The following is an 18,852-nucleotide window of genomic DNA, read 5'->3' as shown; positions in this document are numbered from 1 at the left end:
CCTTGCAAAATTCAGATTAGCAGGTGGATTAGCAGGTGAATTGGAATGAGGAAACTCAACATCCACGCACAGGTGAGCCATCGGAGTGTTTTCTTTAGCGCTCTGTGGCGAGGTTTTTGCTCTCTTTAGATTCATATTTGGACTCACCGGACTCATCTCTCACTACAGTAGACTCTAATTATTACAAAGTTCACAGGATCGAGAATCCAGGGTTCGTAATGAAGACGTTTGTATGAACATTTCTTTTAGCAATCATCAAAAAAAAAACATACTTTGTCAATTTTTCTTGTCACTTCAATCTCTTGTACTCATAATTGCACTGCGAAATAGCATCAGAGTCAAGTGTATAATACAGGTGATTAAATTACGTGCAATTATGTAAAAATAAACACATTTGATTTTCTCAATGGAAGAATGTAGCATGACGCAATCGGGGGTTGATATCTTCCTGAATACAGTAAGTCCTCGGTGTACGAAGAAGATGCATTTCAAGACCTTCTCATAAGTTCCAAGCTCATAAGTTGATAAACCTCATGCAAGGCATCGAGGAGTGTGGATATCCTACAGAATGCCGCACTCAATCAGAATTGTGGGTCAACACACAATTGTAACGAACTGATCTAGCTGGGTGTGCAACATAGCCGGGGCCAAAAAAAATCGCTGTCTGCGGGAAGAAAGAATGGGCGAAACGCTGAACTGTCCCTGACTTCAAGTGTGTCACCATGATTCCACTGGATTGAAGCTTATTATATGATGCTGCGTGCATACTGAAGTATCTCCTACTGAAGAAGGAACCATAATTGACTCTCTTGGGCACAGTACACGAAGAGAACTCAAACGTAGATCAATGATGATAATGTAGCGTAGTGTATATCAACCTAAATGCCGTTGCTTATTCGTGGAACTTTGTAATAAAGTTCATTTTGTAGCCGCCAGGACTGGGACTGACGTTTGTAATATCGTAAACACCAAAATTTCGAAAATAACGAGAACTTTGTAATAACGTTGCTCATATTAACGAGAGTCTACTGTAATGCGTAGCCAAGAAGGTATATTCTGTACACGGTAGTTGCAGTGGAGTTCTGGGAGGGATCGAATCTTGTGGAGTTAAACTTTTTTCATTTTGTATAAGAATCATTCTCAAAATTTCTCATTTGCCAGCCTCGGTGGCGGCAGGGTAACGTTCTCGCCTGCCAAACAAGAGGTCATAGGTTCGAGTCTCGCCTGGGCAGGTTTCCCCAGTCCAGGGCATGGCTGTTAGTGTACGTTTACTAGTTGCATATGTTGAATACCCCGGTGTAAAATGGCCAATAAGAGCTGTATCCGGTGGTTTGAAAATAAAATAAAAATCAGCACAGTAAATACAGTTGACTCTAGAAAAAGTCAATAATGATTATTTTAATGACAAAATTTAATGAATTGCTGTATCTACTTGAGCACATTTACTTCTAATGGAAATGACCAAAATGGATGACACCCATGTCTACAAACCTATTTATGTATTAGGTTCACACGTGATTTTGCTCTGATGATTTTTTTCATGATGGAGTAGGTTTGTAATGAGTGAAACTATACCATTTTTTCAATTTATTAGCCTCACTTGCTGTTTCTACAAATTTCTGTAGACATTGAGACATTGATCCAACTAATTTCTCACTCACTTGTATGTATGAGGCCGAATTGCATTCCTCAAGTCGTGCACCTGCACTGTTGTCGTGCCCCTCAATTGCCATTGCCATTCATCCTATGACATCCTTTGTAATTTCCCTCCAGTTCTCTCTGGACTATTGGTCAGGTGAATGAGCTGACATGGTGTTCTTCTTACGTTCCTAGTGGTGAAATCAGAAGTTTAGGCTGTATGATTTCCAAATTGAAATATTTTGGTATTCTTACCCAAAATTTATTGAAGAAATGGATGATATCCATTAGGTCTTAACTGTATGATTATCAACAGTCTTCGAATTATTTGGGATGTAAGAGTTGATGTACCAATTTATTTCCATCTAGTCCTGAGAGCTGATTGTGGTTCGCTCACCCACTGGAAGGAAAGCATTGGTGCTTTTAATCACATAACTTCCCACATTTTTTTCGTGACCAAGTAGGTACTAGAATTTAAAATATGTAATATGATTATCTATTGAATTGCAATCATTTCTCATACTCAGGGGACATCAAAGTAATTTCAACTACAATTGTATTTGGTTATTTATTGGGTATTATCAATGCTATGATTAGAAATTTGACTCAATGGAAATTTTATAGTAATTGGCCAAAAGGACATGAAGATGCAGCCACTGACACTTCCCCCGCTTATTTCCTTTCCGTGAATAATCTGTTCGGAAATAAATGTGTTCAAGTAGATTGAGTCATTATTTTAAGAAAATCAATCTTAAAAAAACTCCAGTATTTACTTTTCCTCGAGTCAACTGTATCTACTGTGTTGATGTTAAGAATGTCTCTTTTACAGAATGAAAAAAAGTGTAATTTTAACGAATGCAAATCCTAGCATTTCACTGCAACTACTATGCATGGATTAACACACTCAGCTACCAGGCACGTCTTCGTTTTACAGAAACGGTGAGTCCAGATATGAATCTACAGAAAGGAAAAACCTCGCCACAGAACCCAAAAGAGAACACTCTGTCATTGGCTCACCATGTGCGTGAATGTGAGTTTCCTGAGTGCATTCCTTCCTCACAGTAGGAGTTTTTTAGCCCTGGAGTTTGACTCCCATTTCGCTGGCCCGGTGGTACCTCTAGGTTCTCAGCTACACAAAGTCAAAGGATGCAGCTTACATTGAGTGCCAACCACCCAAGTTTTCACCAACCCAGCCCCATCAATAAAATGGGACTCCTGGGTGTCTACATATTATTTGAAACTGTAGCATACGTACATAAATATGTATGTGTATGCAGTCTTTGATTGTTCTGAGGAAGTGTCTTGAATGATCGTGTTCTGCTCTCTCATCTGCATGACATACCCTGTAGAATATATCTTATGTCTCTAATTTTAATACATTTCATTTGGAGTCTTTGTCTCGAGTTGATTGCCCTTATGTTGTAATTTTTCGTCTTGCATTGTCGTCTTGTTTCCTGGGACACAGCAATTTATTTGAGTGCATGATTCACTCTTGATGCCGCTCATTGTTGATGTCTTAGTGATGGCGGTGAGGTTATCTTTTCTCTCCTCCACGCCCACACATGCGCACGAATGAATCGGGACTCATCATCAACGCCAGAAAAGGGAAGGAAGGAATCCGCTTGGCTGAAAGTGTGCAATTCATCTGCCCCCATATGTGTGGCAAAGGGGAATGCAATCTCTTGATTCTTGAGTGAGAAAGAGGTTTGAAGAGGGGTTGCAAATGCAGGTGATAGGGGTAATATCACTGCTTAGTGGTGATTAGAGTGTTGACTTCTCAACCCGTGGGCCTGGGTTCAAATCCCAAGAGTGACTGAAACACAAATTTACAGAAGAAGAGCAAAGGTGAGGGATTAAAAGGAAAGGCGAGGGATTGGATTAACTAGGGTTCAAACAACTTCATCAGTGTAGAGATTTCAGTAACTGCCTGATCCCTACTCGAGTGCTTTAATGTAGGGCACTTGAAGTATAGTGCTTCACCCATCAGATGGAACGTGAAGCTGTGGTGCCTTTTGTTTAGGAGAGCAGGCTAATCCTGATGCTGAATTTCTCTCCAACTTCCCCACCCATCTCTCATGGTACAGATGACCTAGGCTGGCAGTCACTTCCTCCAAATGCCATTCCGACCTTACTAATGTAAAATTTTCTCAGAGAAAAGGATTATTACTCCAAAGTTGAATAGGATTTTGGATCATGTAAGTAGCATGGGTTTAGTGTTTGAAAATTTTGTCAAAAATTTGATCATAATGTGTGTATTTGTATAACAAGTTGAGGATGCCGTTTCATTGGGAGTTAGTGCTTGTGTATGTGTGACTTCTTTTTTGGTGAAGTGTATTTAGTGGCATTGGTGAATGCATTGGGAGGAAGCAATGGGAAGGAGGCTTCTTTGTTAGTTGGTGGCTAAGGGGTGAGTATTACATCAGGTACTGGTGTGCATGATTCCCAGTGCTTGTGTGATTCTCTCCCTTTGGCCATTTGCATCTGCTGCTGGCTGGCTTCGTCCATTGAGCAGAGACGGCTTCACGTAGTAGTGGCATGCTCCTCCTCTTTTTAATCTGCCTTTATTTGCGATCCCTGCATGTAAATGGTATAAACAATTGTTGTACATGATGATGTACGGACTGTATTAATATGATTGTTGGTGATTGATTAAATTTTATTTTTTTGCGGATAATCTGCACTTCGCTCAATTATGAGATGGAGATGAGATTTTTCAGTATGTGAGATTGGTTTTCGTAAAGACCAGAGGGAGCTGAGAAAGGCATTTCCTGACATCACATTTATGCATATGGTTGCAGGAATTACACTACATGATTATCCTTAGGGATATGTGGGACTAACTGGCCTTCTGGCATCCGCTATCCAGTAACTCCTCACTGTGGTAAATTTGTATGAAAATAGAATATTGTTAGAGTTAAGGGTAAACTGCAGTTGCAGTTTCTTGTGAATAAAGGCTAAATGATTTTTGGTGTTTGATGTGCCGTGTATTAAAGTGTATCTAATTCACAAATATATCTAATGCTCAAATAATATCTAAAATTCATCTAATTCAATGTGCAACATTGAGATGTGAACATGTCAAGAACCATGATGAGACCAAATGACATGTTTCACAGTGTGACCTAACTATTGAAGGTCAATGTTAACGGACAGTTACTGATAAAGTCATTTATTTATCTTTGCTGCAAAAACAGGTGGTATGAATTTGTCCTAACAACTTTAGGAATTGATTCTATGAAGAAAAAAAAACATTCTAATTCTGCTGCAAGAGCCCCAAATGGTAGCTGTATTTTCATGTCTCCTCATATGAAGTGTGAGGGATGATTTTCTCAGGAGCAGAGGGCCCCCTCCCTCGCTTAGCTTTTTAAGTCTTTAATGTCTCAACTGGATGCTTGCTCTGTGTCACTGACCTCTCCCTGTTAACATTTTTGCATGCCATGAGCAATCCTTAATTTGTGCTCATAATATCTTCCTTTTTCATTTTAGTGAAAAAGCTCAATGCAAGTCTAATTTCTGCTGAGGAAAGGCTGCAGGATGCCAGCCTTAATGTTGAAGGAAAGGTCGACAGGTAAGTTGGTGGCTTATGCATCTTCCCTGATGTCAGAGCAATTATTATTTATACAATAATTCTTTAGGATTACCTTTATTTGTTTGACATTGTCACTGCCTTGTGATGGCTCTGTTCATATCATTTGTATCCAAAACAGTTAGCACACGGAAAATGGGAATAATTACACACTGTTTAATACTTTCATAGAAAATTTAATACTCAGTATACTGTTACTCAGTATAAGTGAAGTCGTCTGCGATGGATAGTATCATCTCTTCGTAGTTTGAAGCTTTTGGAGGCAAAATATCCCTCGCATGGTTTTCAATGCTCTATCCAAGAATCCCTTAGATAGTGACATTCTCTGCACACCACTGAATGCTCTGACAAGAATAGCGACTCTCGCATCCGGTCTCTCCTTGTAGATAAGAATTAATGATTAGGATGAAACCTGCGGGAACAGTGGGATGACCGGGATAAGCATCATACCTCCTATGACCGTTAACCCTTTTCTTTCTTACGTTTTCCCTTCATAATTTTTTCATAGAAAGTGTAGAAGTTCTTGCAATGGCTTCTGAGGTGAGTAGTAGATATGTATGTATGATGTATTCAGGGCTTCCATTATTTCATGTCTGATGAGGACAGTTTCACCGGCAAATCCAGCCAGCATTCTATCCTGACCAGACCATCAGACATCAAACAACATGGTTGAATCCCAGAAAACATGTTCAAGAGATTAATTACTGTATTTATTAAAAAAAAAATTGTAAATAAATGTGTCATGTATACATGGGTAAAAACAATACATCATGTTATTGGTGGTTGAACGATCTACGGCCGTTCAGCAGTCAAAAGAAAATAAATTCCCCAAGGCCGTACGTACTCTTTGCTGGGCAAAAAAGTGGGGAAGGTGTGTGGGAAGTGGAGGGGGAAGGGAGGAAGTGCCCACGAATGATCACCATGAGAAACACCAGGGGTGTCGAGTGCATTTCAACGAAAAGAGTGATCACTGATCTCCACAAAGTATTTAGTGGCAACTTTTCACTACGCAACATCTGAGGTTTGGTAGTGGGTCTGTGTCTCTAATTTTTAATTCAGACCTGAGTTAAACAGTAAAATCATTTATAAACTGTTTTGAAGAGATGCGAGTTCTATTTGATGTGTGTGGGTATGTGGGAAGAAGCACTCAACATGTTGTTTGGCACAAGAATTGACAAAGAGATTTAAATAACGGAAAAAAATACAGCAAATAGTCGTTGACCTCTCAATGTCATTATGGGTAAATGATGGCATTGTTGTAGACATGAAGAATCCTCCCCCCTTAAAAATAAACTTCATTATGGCATTGTTTGTACCAAAATATAGAAATTGAAATAAAACTCTGCTTCTCAAGAAATTTTAGTTTCCCTTTCTCGTTTTGTTTTCCCTGTTAAACTCACTGAAGTGCGGGCGAGGGTACATGCACTCACAGTCAGAGGGAGATTTTACAAATTGCAAATTGATGATTCTGTTTCGATTCACATCGGATTTAATGATTATTTTGTGTGCATTAACTGTGTACTTGCCCTGGTTTTCTCAGTTGGTTATTATTTTACAGATAAACTTCCGCTACAATGAGATGCGGTGGCCTAGTGGAGTAAACGAGCGACTGTGATGGCAATTGTTGGTAGTTAGAGTCCCCAAAGAGGAAACTGTGCATAATTTTTTTACTAGATTATTTGTTTTGTTTTTCTTTATGGATTTCAAATCATTTTTAATTTGCTGCAACTGCATCATATACTTTTTTTACAGTGATGAGCCACGTTAAAGTTAGGAGTAGGGCTACTTTTGTCTTATCCTTTTTAAGAATGGCTACATTTAAAAGGCAAAGTATATTCGGTAAAGAGGGTTTCGATCTCTGTTGGTTTTTAAGATTTTCTGAAATGAACACCACGCTGATCACCTGCCTCATGAGGCAGAAGTTGGTGCAAAGAAGGCTATCTGGTGGTTAAGATTGGATGATAGCCTGGCCTCAGTGGTAACCTAATCGTGAAAGACCAGCAGGAAAGGGTCACTCTTTTCCTTTCATTATTGACCGAACTATGTTCCAGGTAACTTAAAAATAAAAACAAAGCTTATGCTATTTTTTAAAATTTAGCTGTGCCTTGTAAATGAAGTTCAATGAGTAATAATTTAACAGGAAATATAATAACCTAATTTGATATTCTAAAAGAGTCGTTCACCTGCTCTCATTCACAGTGCATATATCCAATGCCCTCTGATACACTCATGAATCACCTTAATATCATAATTGACGAAACATTGCATAAAATTCTTAGCAATTAACAAAATGAAAGGATTTGTTCATACTGTACGTTCCTCATTCTCCACAATTCTATTCTTCCTAGTCGTATGCCATCAAAATTTTTGATGATCAATTTGCAAGTAGCATGTCCCTCTTGAGTGCATGTTTCTTCACCCACAAATGAAATACTTTCGGTGAGTAACCAAGGAAAACAAAATGAGTAAGGGAAACCAAAATTCCTCGAGAAGCAGAAGTGGTGCCACAAACGTTTTCCTAAAACATTTGAAAGTGACTGCACCCTCACCCTCCAGAAAGTGACTGCACCCTCCGCTTTTTTCTATTATGCTTCTTCCCCATGTTCCATGAGAGACTTTTCCAACGAGCACAACTTCTGAAATAATAGATAAGCCATCACCTAATAGCTTTTTCTAGTTAGTTAAAAAAATGAACAACTTTTCTTTTTCCTTAACAACTTTTCATCATCTGAAAATATATTGAATTCCATTGATACAAGCCTTTATAATTCATAGTAAGAAGAACTCCATTACTACCCCTATCACAATGAGTTGAAAAGAACATGAATTCCAAATTTGGGCTACACAATCAATCATCGAGTGGCGTAATAGTGATTAGTAGTCTAGTAGCGTATTCGGCAGAAATAGTGATGAATGATTTCTCATAAAAGGTAAATCGCAGGAATGGTGTCGTTTTCAATATGCTCTCCTGAGTCGAAGGGATAACTCAAATGGCTGCTAGTGCCGTGGACGAGGAATACTGCAAAATTCTTGATGGCTGGAAAAATTTGTTTGAAGTTGTTTGTCAGATTATTAGTCGTTTTCTGTGTCTTGACTCTCCCTCACTATCTTAATATTTCTGAGGCATGCCATTATTGATTGAAGAGAGTGGCCTTTCATTCATCTCGCCTTTGGCCTTGCTTGAAAACATGGATTTTTTTCAGGGAAATCATTTTCCATTGATTTCATTGCTTTAGTGAAGATTTCATTCCTGGATGCAGCTTCATTAATCAAGATCATCAGATTTTATTAACACTAACATGACCATTTAATAGGGTTTCATGTGATCTAAATTTTAATTTAATTAACTATGTACAGTTGAGGACCTCAAATCCGGAATCCAGAAAACTAGAAATCTGGAATGTTTGAAAATTCCTCTGCGTAGTGTATCGACTTGCCACCCTGTGGCACCACTCTCCGAGCCTTGTTCTGCGACGAGTAGGAAGTTAGCACACGCTATGAACACACGCTAACAACATAGGCAGGGACACGTAGGGATCTCAAATATTAAGCACAAGAGCCTGAACGCATCTATAAATTAATTAATTGACTAAATATAGAAGCATTTGCACAGATTTACTGTCCAACTAAGGATAATCTAATCATTTTAAAGCAAAGTTATTTATACATGTATATTAAATTGAAACACTGCTAGAAGATTTACGCTAATTAATGTTAAAATCCCTTTCGTGTGTTATTTCTGTGTTATGGTTTTATGGCATTAAAATTCTCCAAAAAGAGTGTTCCACTTTTTGAGCGTGCTGAAGACTAGAAATCCAGAAGCCCTCCCTCCCTTGGTCCCAAGCATTACGGATTTGAGGTCCTTGACTGTACGTATAAGAAATATATTCTGACCATGGAATAAGGAGATAGCAATATTTTTTGTTACATGAGTGATGTATTTTCTGCTTTTTATTTGGATTGGCACCTGTTTCCTTCGAATTAAGTGATGGCATGTTTAATCACCAATACGATGAGTATTTGGACTTTGAGGAGCTATGCTGTAGCCTTATGTTGAGGGTGTATAATGACCTTTGTACATTCATTTCTGCATTAATGCCAAAATAAGTACGTAGATGGATTCAAAGAAAAAGCAGATTGGAACCTCCAGAACCCCTAAATGCAATGCAAAGGAGTTGTGAGATAAGAGTGGGAGGATATGCTCTTAGGGCCAAAATTTGCCATGAAAGGAAGGGAATAGGATAGAATAAAAGGGAATAGGCCGTATTGTGAATTGAAGAGGTGAAGGTTGGGGAGGCTGCCAGAATATACTTTATGGAAATCTACCTTGTTTGGGGGAGTACTTCAATAATAATTATTCCATCTCTGAGCCTCCACCATTTCATCGTCATGAGTTCATATTCCAATCTCTTTGATTCATCTTCTGTTAGGATTTATGCTAATTGTATTTATAATACTATTCAATGTATTTTGGTACTTGGGAAAGTCCTATCAGTGCGGGCAAAGGTGAGTAAAAGAGGCTTCAATCTTCATCAGCTCTATTATGTTAAGTGTCCCCTCAAGTCCCTCACATGTAAAGCAAAGAAAACCATTGGAATAATGGAGAAAATGATTCTCATCCTCATCAACCAATGTCTCTCAAAGCCCACCTGCCAGACCAAGAAGGTCCCAGGCACCCCACACAGGCATCGTGCCCCCATCCCCCTGTGCTCTTGCCACCACGCACCTTGCCACGGGCCTTGCTTGACGCCAGAAGCCCCCTGGGCAGAAAAGTGAGAGCCCACAACTTAGGAAGCTAACATGTTTGCCCTGTAGGCTTCTTGGCATGGGAAATTCCACATTTATACTTTAACTACCAAACACTATCATCATACCAATTTTGATCAAAATCTGCTCTTCTGAAGTACACCTCAGGAGTGTCCCTTGTTAGTTCAGTGAAAACCAATGCGGTGGTTTAAGCGAGGCTTCACTGCTTGAGTGGGTGGTTGGATGTTTCATTGACGAGAACCATTTATCTTTCTGAATGCCTCCTCTCTGAAATTGTGCATTTTTGAGTGTGATTGTTGTTATTGTCGATTTAGGAATCTGGTGAAGAACCTGCTGCTTGGCTACCTGTCATCCCCAGCACAAGGGTCGCGTCGCTGCGAGATCCTGAGGATCGTGGCCATGGTTCTCGAGTTCAGCGAAGAGGAGCGGGCTAAGGCGGAGCTGTCTGATGCAAGGGGTGGCAAGGGGTGGCTGGGTGGCCTGGCCACTGGCTGGAGTGGGCACCACAGCGCAAGGGAACAAGATCTTGCACAACCAGTATGTTCTACACCTCTCTTTGTCTTTGCGTTGGTTTCTTTGCTTCTGCCTTGAATGTGTAAGTGAGAACGTAAGAACGTCCAGTAAGGCTGTCTACTGATTTTTGATCTGTGGTTATAATTGAAAATTGAAGCTCAAAAGAAAATTATATTCACAGGGATTTTTATTTTCTGCACTCTTTTAGCACATTAAATATTGCTGTGAAAGTTGTAAAATTAGAGCTATGCTGAAACAGCCTACCACCATGATGTTTGATGAGTAATGTCAATGACCAGGCAATACTACTGTCTTCATTGCCTTCAAATCCACTTTGGGAGCACTTCTGACAACAGTACTGCAGTACGAAAAGCAGAAATAAATTTAGCAAAGGAAACGGAACCAAACTCTTGGTGGGCTGTCTTTTCTGCCCACAGCTTTGGCATCAACTCCTTAATTGCCTCGTCTTGATTGTATTAATTTTTTGCGATCAAAGCAGTATTCTTTTGAGCAAAAAGTGATAAAAGTCATATACGGGACCATTCATAAAAGTAATATATATCTTTGTTGTTGAGTCTTACATTTTGTTATAATTCTTAACTGTCTCTGTTTGCAATATTTTAATTCATGCTCTATCTGTTTATGATATTTTTGTGTTTTTCCTGCATACGTAGTGGATTTGTTGCTTGACGTTTAGTAGCGGTTGCTGGTCACTTTTTCTGAGGGAATGGGTATAGTTTTTCATGGAGGGTATTGATGAGGGCTCATGGAGGGAAGGGGTGAAGGAGATGTGTCATTTTATTTTTGTACATCTTAAGAGCAGGATGTTGCATGCAGCTGATCTTTAAGCCACACTCTGTATTGAAGTTCTGGTTGTATTTCCTAATTTCCAAGGCCTCGCAGATAAGATGGGGTTTGAAGTTTTTCACCCTGGCAATAATTTTGCCATTTTGTAAGATAATAACATGTCCCAAGGATGTGTGATCACTTCTCCATGAACCCTTATAGGTACCCTCCACGAAAACTATGTATCCTTATTCCCTCAGAAAAAGTGACCAGCAACGGCCGCGAAACGTCGAGCAAAAAACCCAAAACATAATTATGTGGAGCACAACAGAAAATTATCATCAACAGCTATAATGCCTAGCGAAAGCTTCATCAAAGAAATTCATGCTCTATATTTACCAAACTCAAGGGATTGGTGTTTCCTCATGAAATTCTACAGTTTTATTTTGAGAAAAAGCATGAATTTCGTATGCAGTGGAATCAAGGGGATGGACGAGAAGAAATGATGAATGTGGGAAAACAATCGATGCAGGAATGTTTGGCTAGGTTGCCTATGTAGCAGGAAACGCATGATTTTTACGAGTAGTGTGTCCTCGTTTAACGTCGTCCCGTTTAACGTTGTTTCACGATAACGTTGTCCAAAAATTGAAACCCTTTATCATTTAACGTCGTTATTGCTTCGCGATAACGTTGTTCAAATTATGCGCAGCGAAAAAAATGAATGGCGAATAGAACGCAAGCGCATCTGATGTATAGTAAATATTACTATATTAATGCGATTGGTAATTTTCGTTCGACAGAAAAGGTTGGCGTGGGTAGCGTATGTTAAATATGCATCTGAGCGAATAATTATCGCCTCATTTACCCATTATCCGTATATTTTTGTGATGCCAACAGAAAAAAATGTCCACGAAGAAGAGTGGCTATCCTGGTGGTTCTTCAGACGTGAAGAAAAAACGGCGATATTAGAACAAAAACTTGGTATTATTAAAAGAATTGATGAAGGTGCAACTGCTGGAGAGATCGGTCGAGTTTTAGGTTTGCAGGTCGAGTTTTTACAATTAAAATTTCTTCTGTTACTGAAAATATCGATGTTTCGCCATTAAAATACTTTCTTTTTAGTTTTTATATTTCATTTAATAATGCCTTCTTTCCAACCTTTTCGTTATGAAAATTCGTTTCGTTTCGAATGAATCGTTATCATGCTGAAGTGAATAATCGGTAATGAATGTTTCACGCGATTTCCGCCGGGTTAAAGAATTCATATCATCACGAAAATTGACTCGCCCTTCATCCTCGTGCTTCCGAGTGTCAGATTCAGATTTTTTCATTTTGGCCTGATTCAGGTGTCTCCCGATTGGTCACGAAGTCTGCTTAAAGTTACGGCTCCGGTCTCCTTGGATTCTCGCCCAGGAAATTCTGGATTCTTCACGAAGAAATGGATTGTTAGGATCATGGCTAGGAACCTATTTAAATTTTTTACATCGTTTCTTATGGGAAACACTGCATCGTTTAACGTTTTTTCGCTTAACGTCGACTTTTTCAGGAACGAATCAACAACGTTAAATGAGGACTCACTGTAATTGTAAAAAAGCCACCTTGCTAAAAAAAAGTTTGCTCTCCACTCGGCATTTTCACTGCTATAAAGGATTTCTGTCTGATTTAAAAATTCTTATACATCAAATGCCATTTCAAGTACACTTATTTACGAGAGCAATGTGCATGCTATCCCTAAAACACCAGTTTTCATCGGCGAAGTGATTGATTTTGAGATGGATAACATGGACCAAAAATAGTCTACTCTTTGAAATTTTCCTTTCTAATCAGCATATTTTTAATATAATTGAGGCAGTCATGTAAAGCGTGAACAATTTTGCTTTAATCGGCAGCGGTACGCCCACCTGATCCTCGTCTTCATCCAACTTGTTGTTTTCACCAGGTAGTTTGCTCAACCCCCACCCCTACCGTCATGTGCTCGTAGACAACATGAGGCGTTCTGCAATATTCATGCGCTTCTAGCCCTGATTCTTTTCTTCATCTTCAATTAATTTCGGTCCATCTTTCTCACTTGTTTCTTCGGAAGGGCCATGGTCCGAAGACGCATAAAAATAATACTAATAAAAATGAAGCCTGACTTTATTAAACCTTACTGAAAATATTGGCTGGTTTGAAGTCAGCCCACACTGGAAAGTACGGAACCACTCGTACGACGTGAAGTTCGGAACTGATGGTATCGCTTACAGCATACTGCAGAGGGTGAAGGGTGACCATATGACTGCGCCATGAAATTTTTTGTCTCTAGGAGAAGGTAACTTATCCACTCATTGCTAAGTAATGTTGCACCAGTTAAGCAGATAAATTCGAACGGCTAGTAGAGAGTAGCAATGTGTGTAGGGACACTAGGGAGGACTGGGACACATTTTGGAATACAATTTTTTGTGAAAATATTAGCAGCTTAAATCAATTTTTTTGTAATCCTTTTTTTGTAGCCTTAAATGCTAACCACTACCCCACCTGACCCGCCTGTTGATAGTTGCGATATTATGGAACTATACGCGGCTTGTGAAAAGTACCAAAAAAAAGTGTGAAAAGTACACAATGATATTCTTGTTTCAGACCCAGACATGATTGCAGTTAATTTCAATACGCATTTTCTCAATCCCTTGAAAACATCATCTATGTTACAAGTCAATACAGATAATTGTCCTCAAAATAACTCTGTTCTAAATAACATGTACCTTTACCCTACTAATGAGAAAGAAATAGAATCAATCATTAATAAAATTAATACAAAACACTCAGCAGGGTGGGATGGGGTTCCCTGCTCCCTCCTAAAGGGTAATTGCATAAGATATCTTCTTACTCCTATCACTCATTTGGTCAATGCCTCTCTCTCCTCGGGTATTTTCCCTGACAAACTAAAAATGGCAGTTGTAACTCCTCTACACAAAAAGGGTGATATTCAATCAATTGAAAACTATCGACCCATATCAAAACTTTCAGTTTTCTCTAAAATATTAGAAAGTGTCATTTCAAAAAGAATAATGTCATTCCTGATAAAAAACAACATCTTATCCAAATCTCAGTTTGGTTTCATAGGTGGTCTTTCGGCAGAATTTGCCATTTATAAATTTATTGACTCTGTTCTTGAAGGTCTTGATCATCACCTCAATACCGTTGGTATTTTTTATGATTTGTCTAAGGCTTTTGATTCTGTTGACCATGAGACTCTCTTGAGGAAAATCCATATATTTGGTATGAGAGGAATTGCAAACAATCTAATCAGGTCATTTCTTGAAAAAAGAACCCAGGCAGTAACCATTATAACCGATAACATGATTAAACATACCTCACCTCACCAGGAGATATTGAGGGGTGTTCCTCAAGGCTCCATTCTTGGGCCCCTGCTTTTTTTGTTATATATCAATGATCTACCCTCACAATTAAAAGGAAATATTTTTATGTATGCTGATGATACAAATCATCTACTGAAACATGATGGCAATATTGTTGCTCCCACTCAAAATGCTGTCATCAAAATGGAAACATGGTGTTCATCTAACAAAGTGGCTATAAATAAATCCAAGTCTTCCTTTATATTTTTCCATCCTACTCAAAAAAAAATTGATTACAGCCCTTATATTAAATTTTCGGATTGTACTGTTAAGCGGGTTACTGATACCAAATTTCTAGGCATCTCCATCAATGAAAATCTAAACTGGGATACCCATATAAATTGCATTTCATCCTCGGTGGCTTCAGGCTGCTACTTAATTAGACGGGTGATTCAGCTCACAAATACAGAAACAGCTAAATCAATTTACTATGCACATATTTATAGTAGATTAAAATATGGTATTTTAGCCTGGGGTCACTCCCCTAAGTCAGTCCGTCTTTTTAAACTACAAAAATGGTCAGTAAGAATATTATGCAAAGCTAAAAAACAAGCTAGCTGCCGTAATCTTTTCAAAAGGTGACAGATCCTTCCCCTTCCTTGTATATATATTTATTATGCTGTGATGTTAATTAGAGAATTTAAACAAAAGTTGTGCCTTACCTTGAATAACGATATTCATGATTATCATACAAGAAGTAGAAATGAGCTCGCGGTGAGGCAACAAAATCTTTCTCTCTTCAGTAGAGGGCCTATCAATATGAGTATTAAAATTTATAATAAATTACCTAAATCAATCAAAGACGAAATCAGACCTGGCCTTTTCAAAGCAAAATTAAAAAAATATCTTTTAGATCATTGCTACTATTCAATTGATGAATTCTTTGAGGATGCCTCGCAACTAATGTAACATATGTATATATATATATATATTGTGAGTTACTTTGTATTTTTGATTTGATTTTTATGTTTTCCTGACGGGTCCTATATATGTATATTCATATCTTTTCTGTGACCAATAAAATATTATTATTATTATTATTATTACCACATGAAAATTAATTAATTACAGCCAAACTAAGGCCCATTCAACGGAACCACTACTAGTTCAGGGATGTGTTCACCATTCCGAAGGCCATAAAAAATACGGCATTGGAAAAGGCGGAGCAAGTTTCGTGGTCTCCCCTTGTGTGTCAGTGAAAATCGCGCTTGAATTGGATGAAGTCGCGATTAACACGAAATTCGCGTGTTCGCAGGAAAACCCCGGAATTCACGTTAAAAGTCACGTTGTCACATTTGTGACTTTTGCATGTCCCTACACATTACCAATATGTCAATCCAATTACAGTATTATACCAATTGCTGAAAGTCTTTGTTAGACATCTTTTGGGCTAATAGGTGACTCATGCAACAGTTGACCTCCAGAAACTGGGAACTTAGAAGCAGGTGGGCTGAAAAAGGACAGTGGGGGAGAAAGAGGGAAGGGTGAAACACGTTTCTACTCTCGCATAACTTGATATTTTCTTTCGAAGCTAATGATTTATGGTCTTCGTATCATGAAACTTGCACTAGCCATGATTTAGGGTGCCTTGGGCCTTATGTTTGGTTTCTGAGAGAAGGAGGGGGGAAGTGAGGGCTGATGGGAGTTTTGTCGAACGATTGATGCAGGAAAATAATACAGACCACGATCTTCAAACGATCAAAGTGGGAAAACGATACTTTGGGGAATGATAGATGCAGAAAAAATTTCATTGTCTGAATGGAACTTCAGTTGGGACCAGGAACGAATAATGATGAATGTGGGAAAAGGATCATTGCGAGAATGAAAGATCGAGGTTCCACTGTAGCATAAGTATTTTAATGCTTAAACGGAAGATAATAATGCTATTAAGCCATGGGGTGATGTCTTTTAATGTTAAAAATTTCCCTTTGCTTAAGGTATTATTATGCTGCAAACTCTAGCTCAAGCATGTTATCAAGTTAATGTGTCAAGGTGTGACGAGTTTATCATGCCAGGGCCCAAGGATTTCTTTGAGTGGGATGACAAGCAATATTACTTTAAGACCCAGTTCATGAAGGGAGATAACGCTTTCGTACTTTAAATCAGCTTAATCAACATTCCAAACACTTGAAGTTATCAATTCTCAATCTGTCACTGAAAAACTCCACTTTAGCCTTAAGCATAATATAATAAGAATAGGCCTGTTCTCAGGAGTTCCCACTAATCAAAGTTGGCAAAGCCAAAGCTCCTTCTAACTCTTCCTGTTCTGCATTCCTCGGGAGCTTTTGCTGTAATGGTTTGCCCTCCCGCTCCACGGCAGACCTACAGGGCTATTCTGTACCTTGGGGGCGCTTTATTGCGCCGCCGCTATTTCCCTCTTTCAAATGGCATCGATTTTGATTCAGCAAATTGCATCGCGTTATATTACGCCGATTTTGGGGGCGTAATATATCGCCCCCGTGAAATCTGCAGTCGGTATGAAAATTAGTGTAGGGCAAATAATACAAGTCGAGTAACTCATGAAGTTATTTATAAATATCTTATTATTAGACATAATAATGATTAAAATATCTTTTTTAAATTATTCCATCGTTATCTAGCGGTCAGCGAAAGCCAATTTTACATTTTATGATATTACCTACAAATCTAAGATCTCCGTGCTCCGAGAGCAAGATACAAATGACGGTCAAAAACAGTTCCGCGCATTGCAGACGATGAAAATTTCTGTACTTATGATCAAGCTCATCAGCAGAGAGTGGGATTTAACGTGAAAATATCTCTCCTACCTTCATAAATGCCCTTGCGAGCATTATATCACACAGCACAGACAGCACCGCTGCAATTGACAATGCATACTAATATATATTAATAAGTACTTACCGTGATTTCCAACGGAAGAAAGGGGCGAATGAACAGAATGATTGCTCGAAACAAGGAAACATTTAATGAATTATTCATCATAAAACTGCATACATTTTATTTCAACATCATTCCTCCGTCGGCATATCACAAATTTACACTGTACCACAGTATATTTAGTCTGAGTCATATCAACGCTAAGTTGTTTGAAGTAACATGGAAATGGTATCAAAACGCAAACATGATAACACTTCCATAATCATTGCTTGAGAAATTGGTATTAGAAACCGTAAAGTATGTCACACGAGTTCACAATCACAACACTCGCGATGATTCCTTCCATGACATCCGCGTAATCTAGAAAACAGCTGTTTTCTTTAACGAATGCATTTAAAATTGCCTAAAATGTGATTTCAAGTGACAAAAATGTTTTATAATTAAATAATTACCCTTGTGGACACCGTAGAATTACGGCGCGCAATGAGGCAAACGATGTAAACAAGCCGTGGCTGAAGATGAACGTACTAGTAAAAATAATTTCGTCACCACTAATCATAGGAGTATAATCATTATAGGCGTAGGTGAACGAATAGTGCGTAGCGAACGAAGTCCTCTTCAAGACAATTATACTTGTAAATTCCGATATATTAAGCTCAAAAATTGGCGATATTCTTCCGTCGAAGACTGTTATGAACCCTTGAATATAGACGCTTATTTACTTAGGCTAGAAAATATCCGATAGAAAAAGAGAAAAATCTCCAAACACAAGCCACATCGTATTTTTAACTTCTTCCCGGGCTGCCGAGTATCCTGCTGCATTTTCGGAGTGTCTCATTTGTTTATTGCAAAGAATCGAGAAATATGATTGGACGTGTACAAAACTCCGCCCCTGGTAGGGGCTATCGGAATAACGCGAGCCAAATGCTGGCGTTATTGTCGATGCTATAAAGCGACCCCAAATTCTGCTTAGGGGCTGCTATTTTGAGATAGTGAATCGGGGGGGCGTAATATTGCACCAGAAATAGCATCTTCGTCGTGATAGCGGAGCCGCTATCTGTTACAGAATAGCCCTGCTAATCATCTCTTTTTTTTGAATCACAAAGAGAACTGTCAAGATCTCATACCCACTCACATTTTGACTTAACGCCACTCTTGCATTGCTGTATTGTATTCCATGACTTGCTCAGAGTAAGTGTTTGGCCATGGTGTCTATCTTTCAAATGCTCTCTACTCGCACAATTCATGCATGTGCGGGTGTGCTATCAACTGTTCTCTTCCGCCCAAGGAGCAAAAGAAGATCGAGTAATT

The 18,852-nt window shown here is 38.7% G+C and overlaps 1 protein-coding gene across 2 annotated transcripts in view; it reads left to right on the top strand.

The window, feature by feature from the left end:
• Window positions 1-18,852, top strand: part of LOC124167312 (thyroid receptor-interacting protein 11-like) — a 124,167-nt gene that overhangs the window by 100,583 nt on the left and 4,732 nt on the right. For both annotated transcript variants that reach the window (XM_046545275.1, XM_046545276.1), the window contains 2 exons: window positions 5,125-5,206; window positions 10,306-10,528. In XM_046545275.1, the coding sequence (XP_046401231.1) occupies window positions 5,125-5,206; window positions 10,306-10,528 (305 nt within the window). The remainder of the gene's footprint in view (window positions 1-5,124; window positions 5,207-10,305; window positions 10,529-18,852) is intronic.

Source organism: Ischnura elegans, chromosome 10, assembly GCF_921293095.1.
Source record: "Ischnura elegans chromosome 10, ioIscEleg1.1, whole genome shotgun sequence".
Classification (NCBI taxonomy): domain Eukaryota; kingdom Metazoa; phylum Arthropoda; class Insecta; order Odonata; family Coenagrionidae; genus Ischnura; species Ischnura elegans.
Note: the sequence above shows the minus strand (reverse complement) of the source record. Positions and strands in the feature narration are given on the sequence as shown.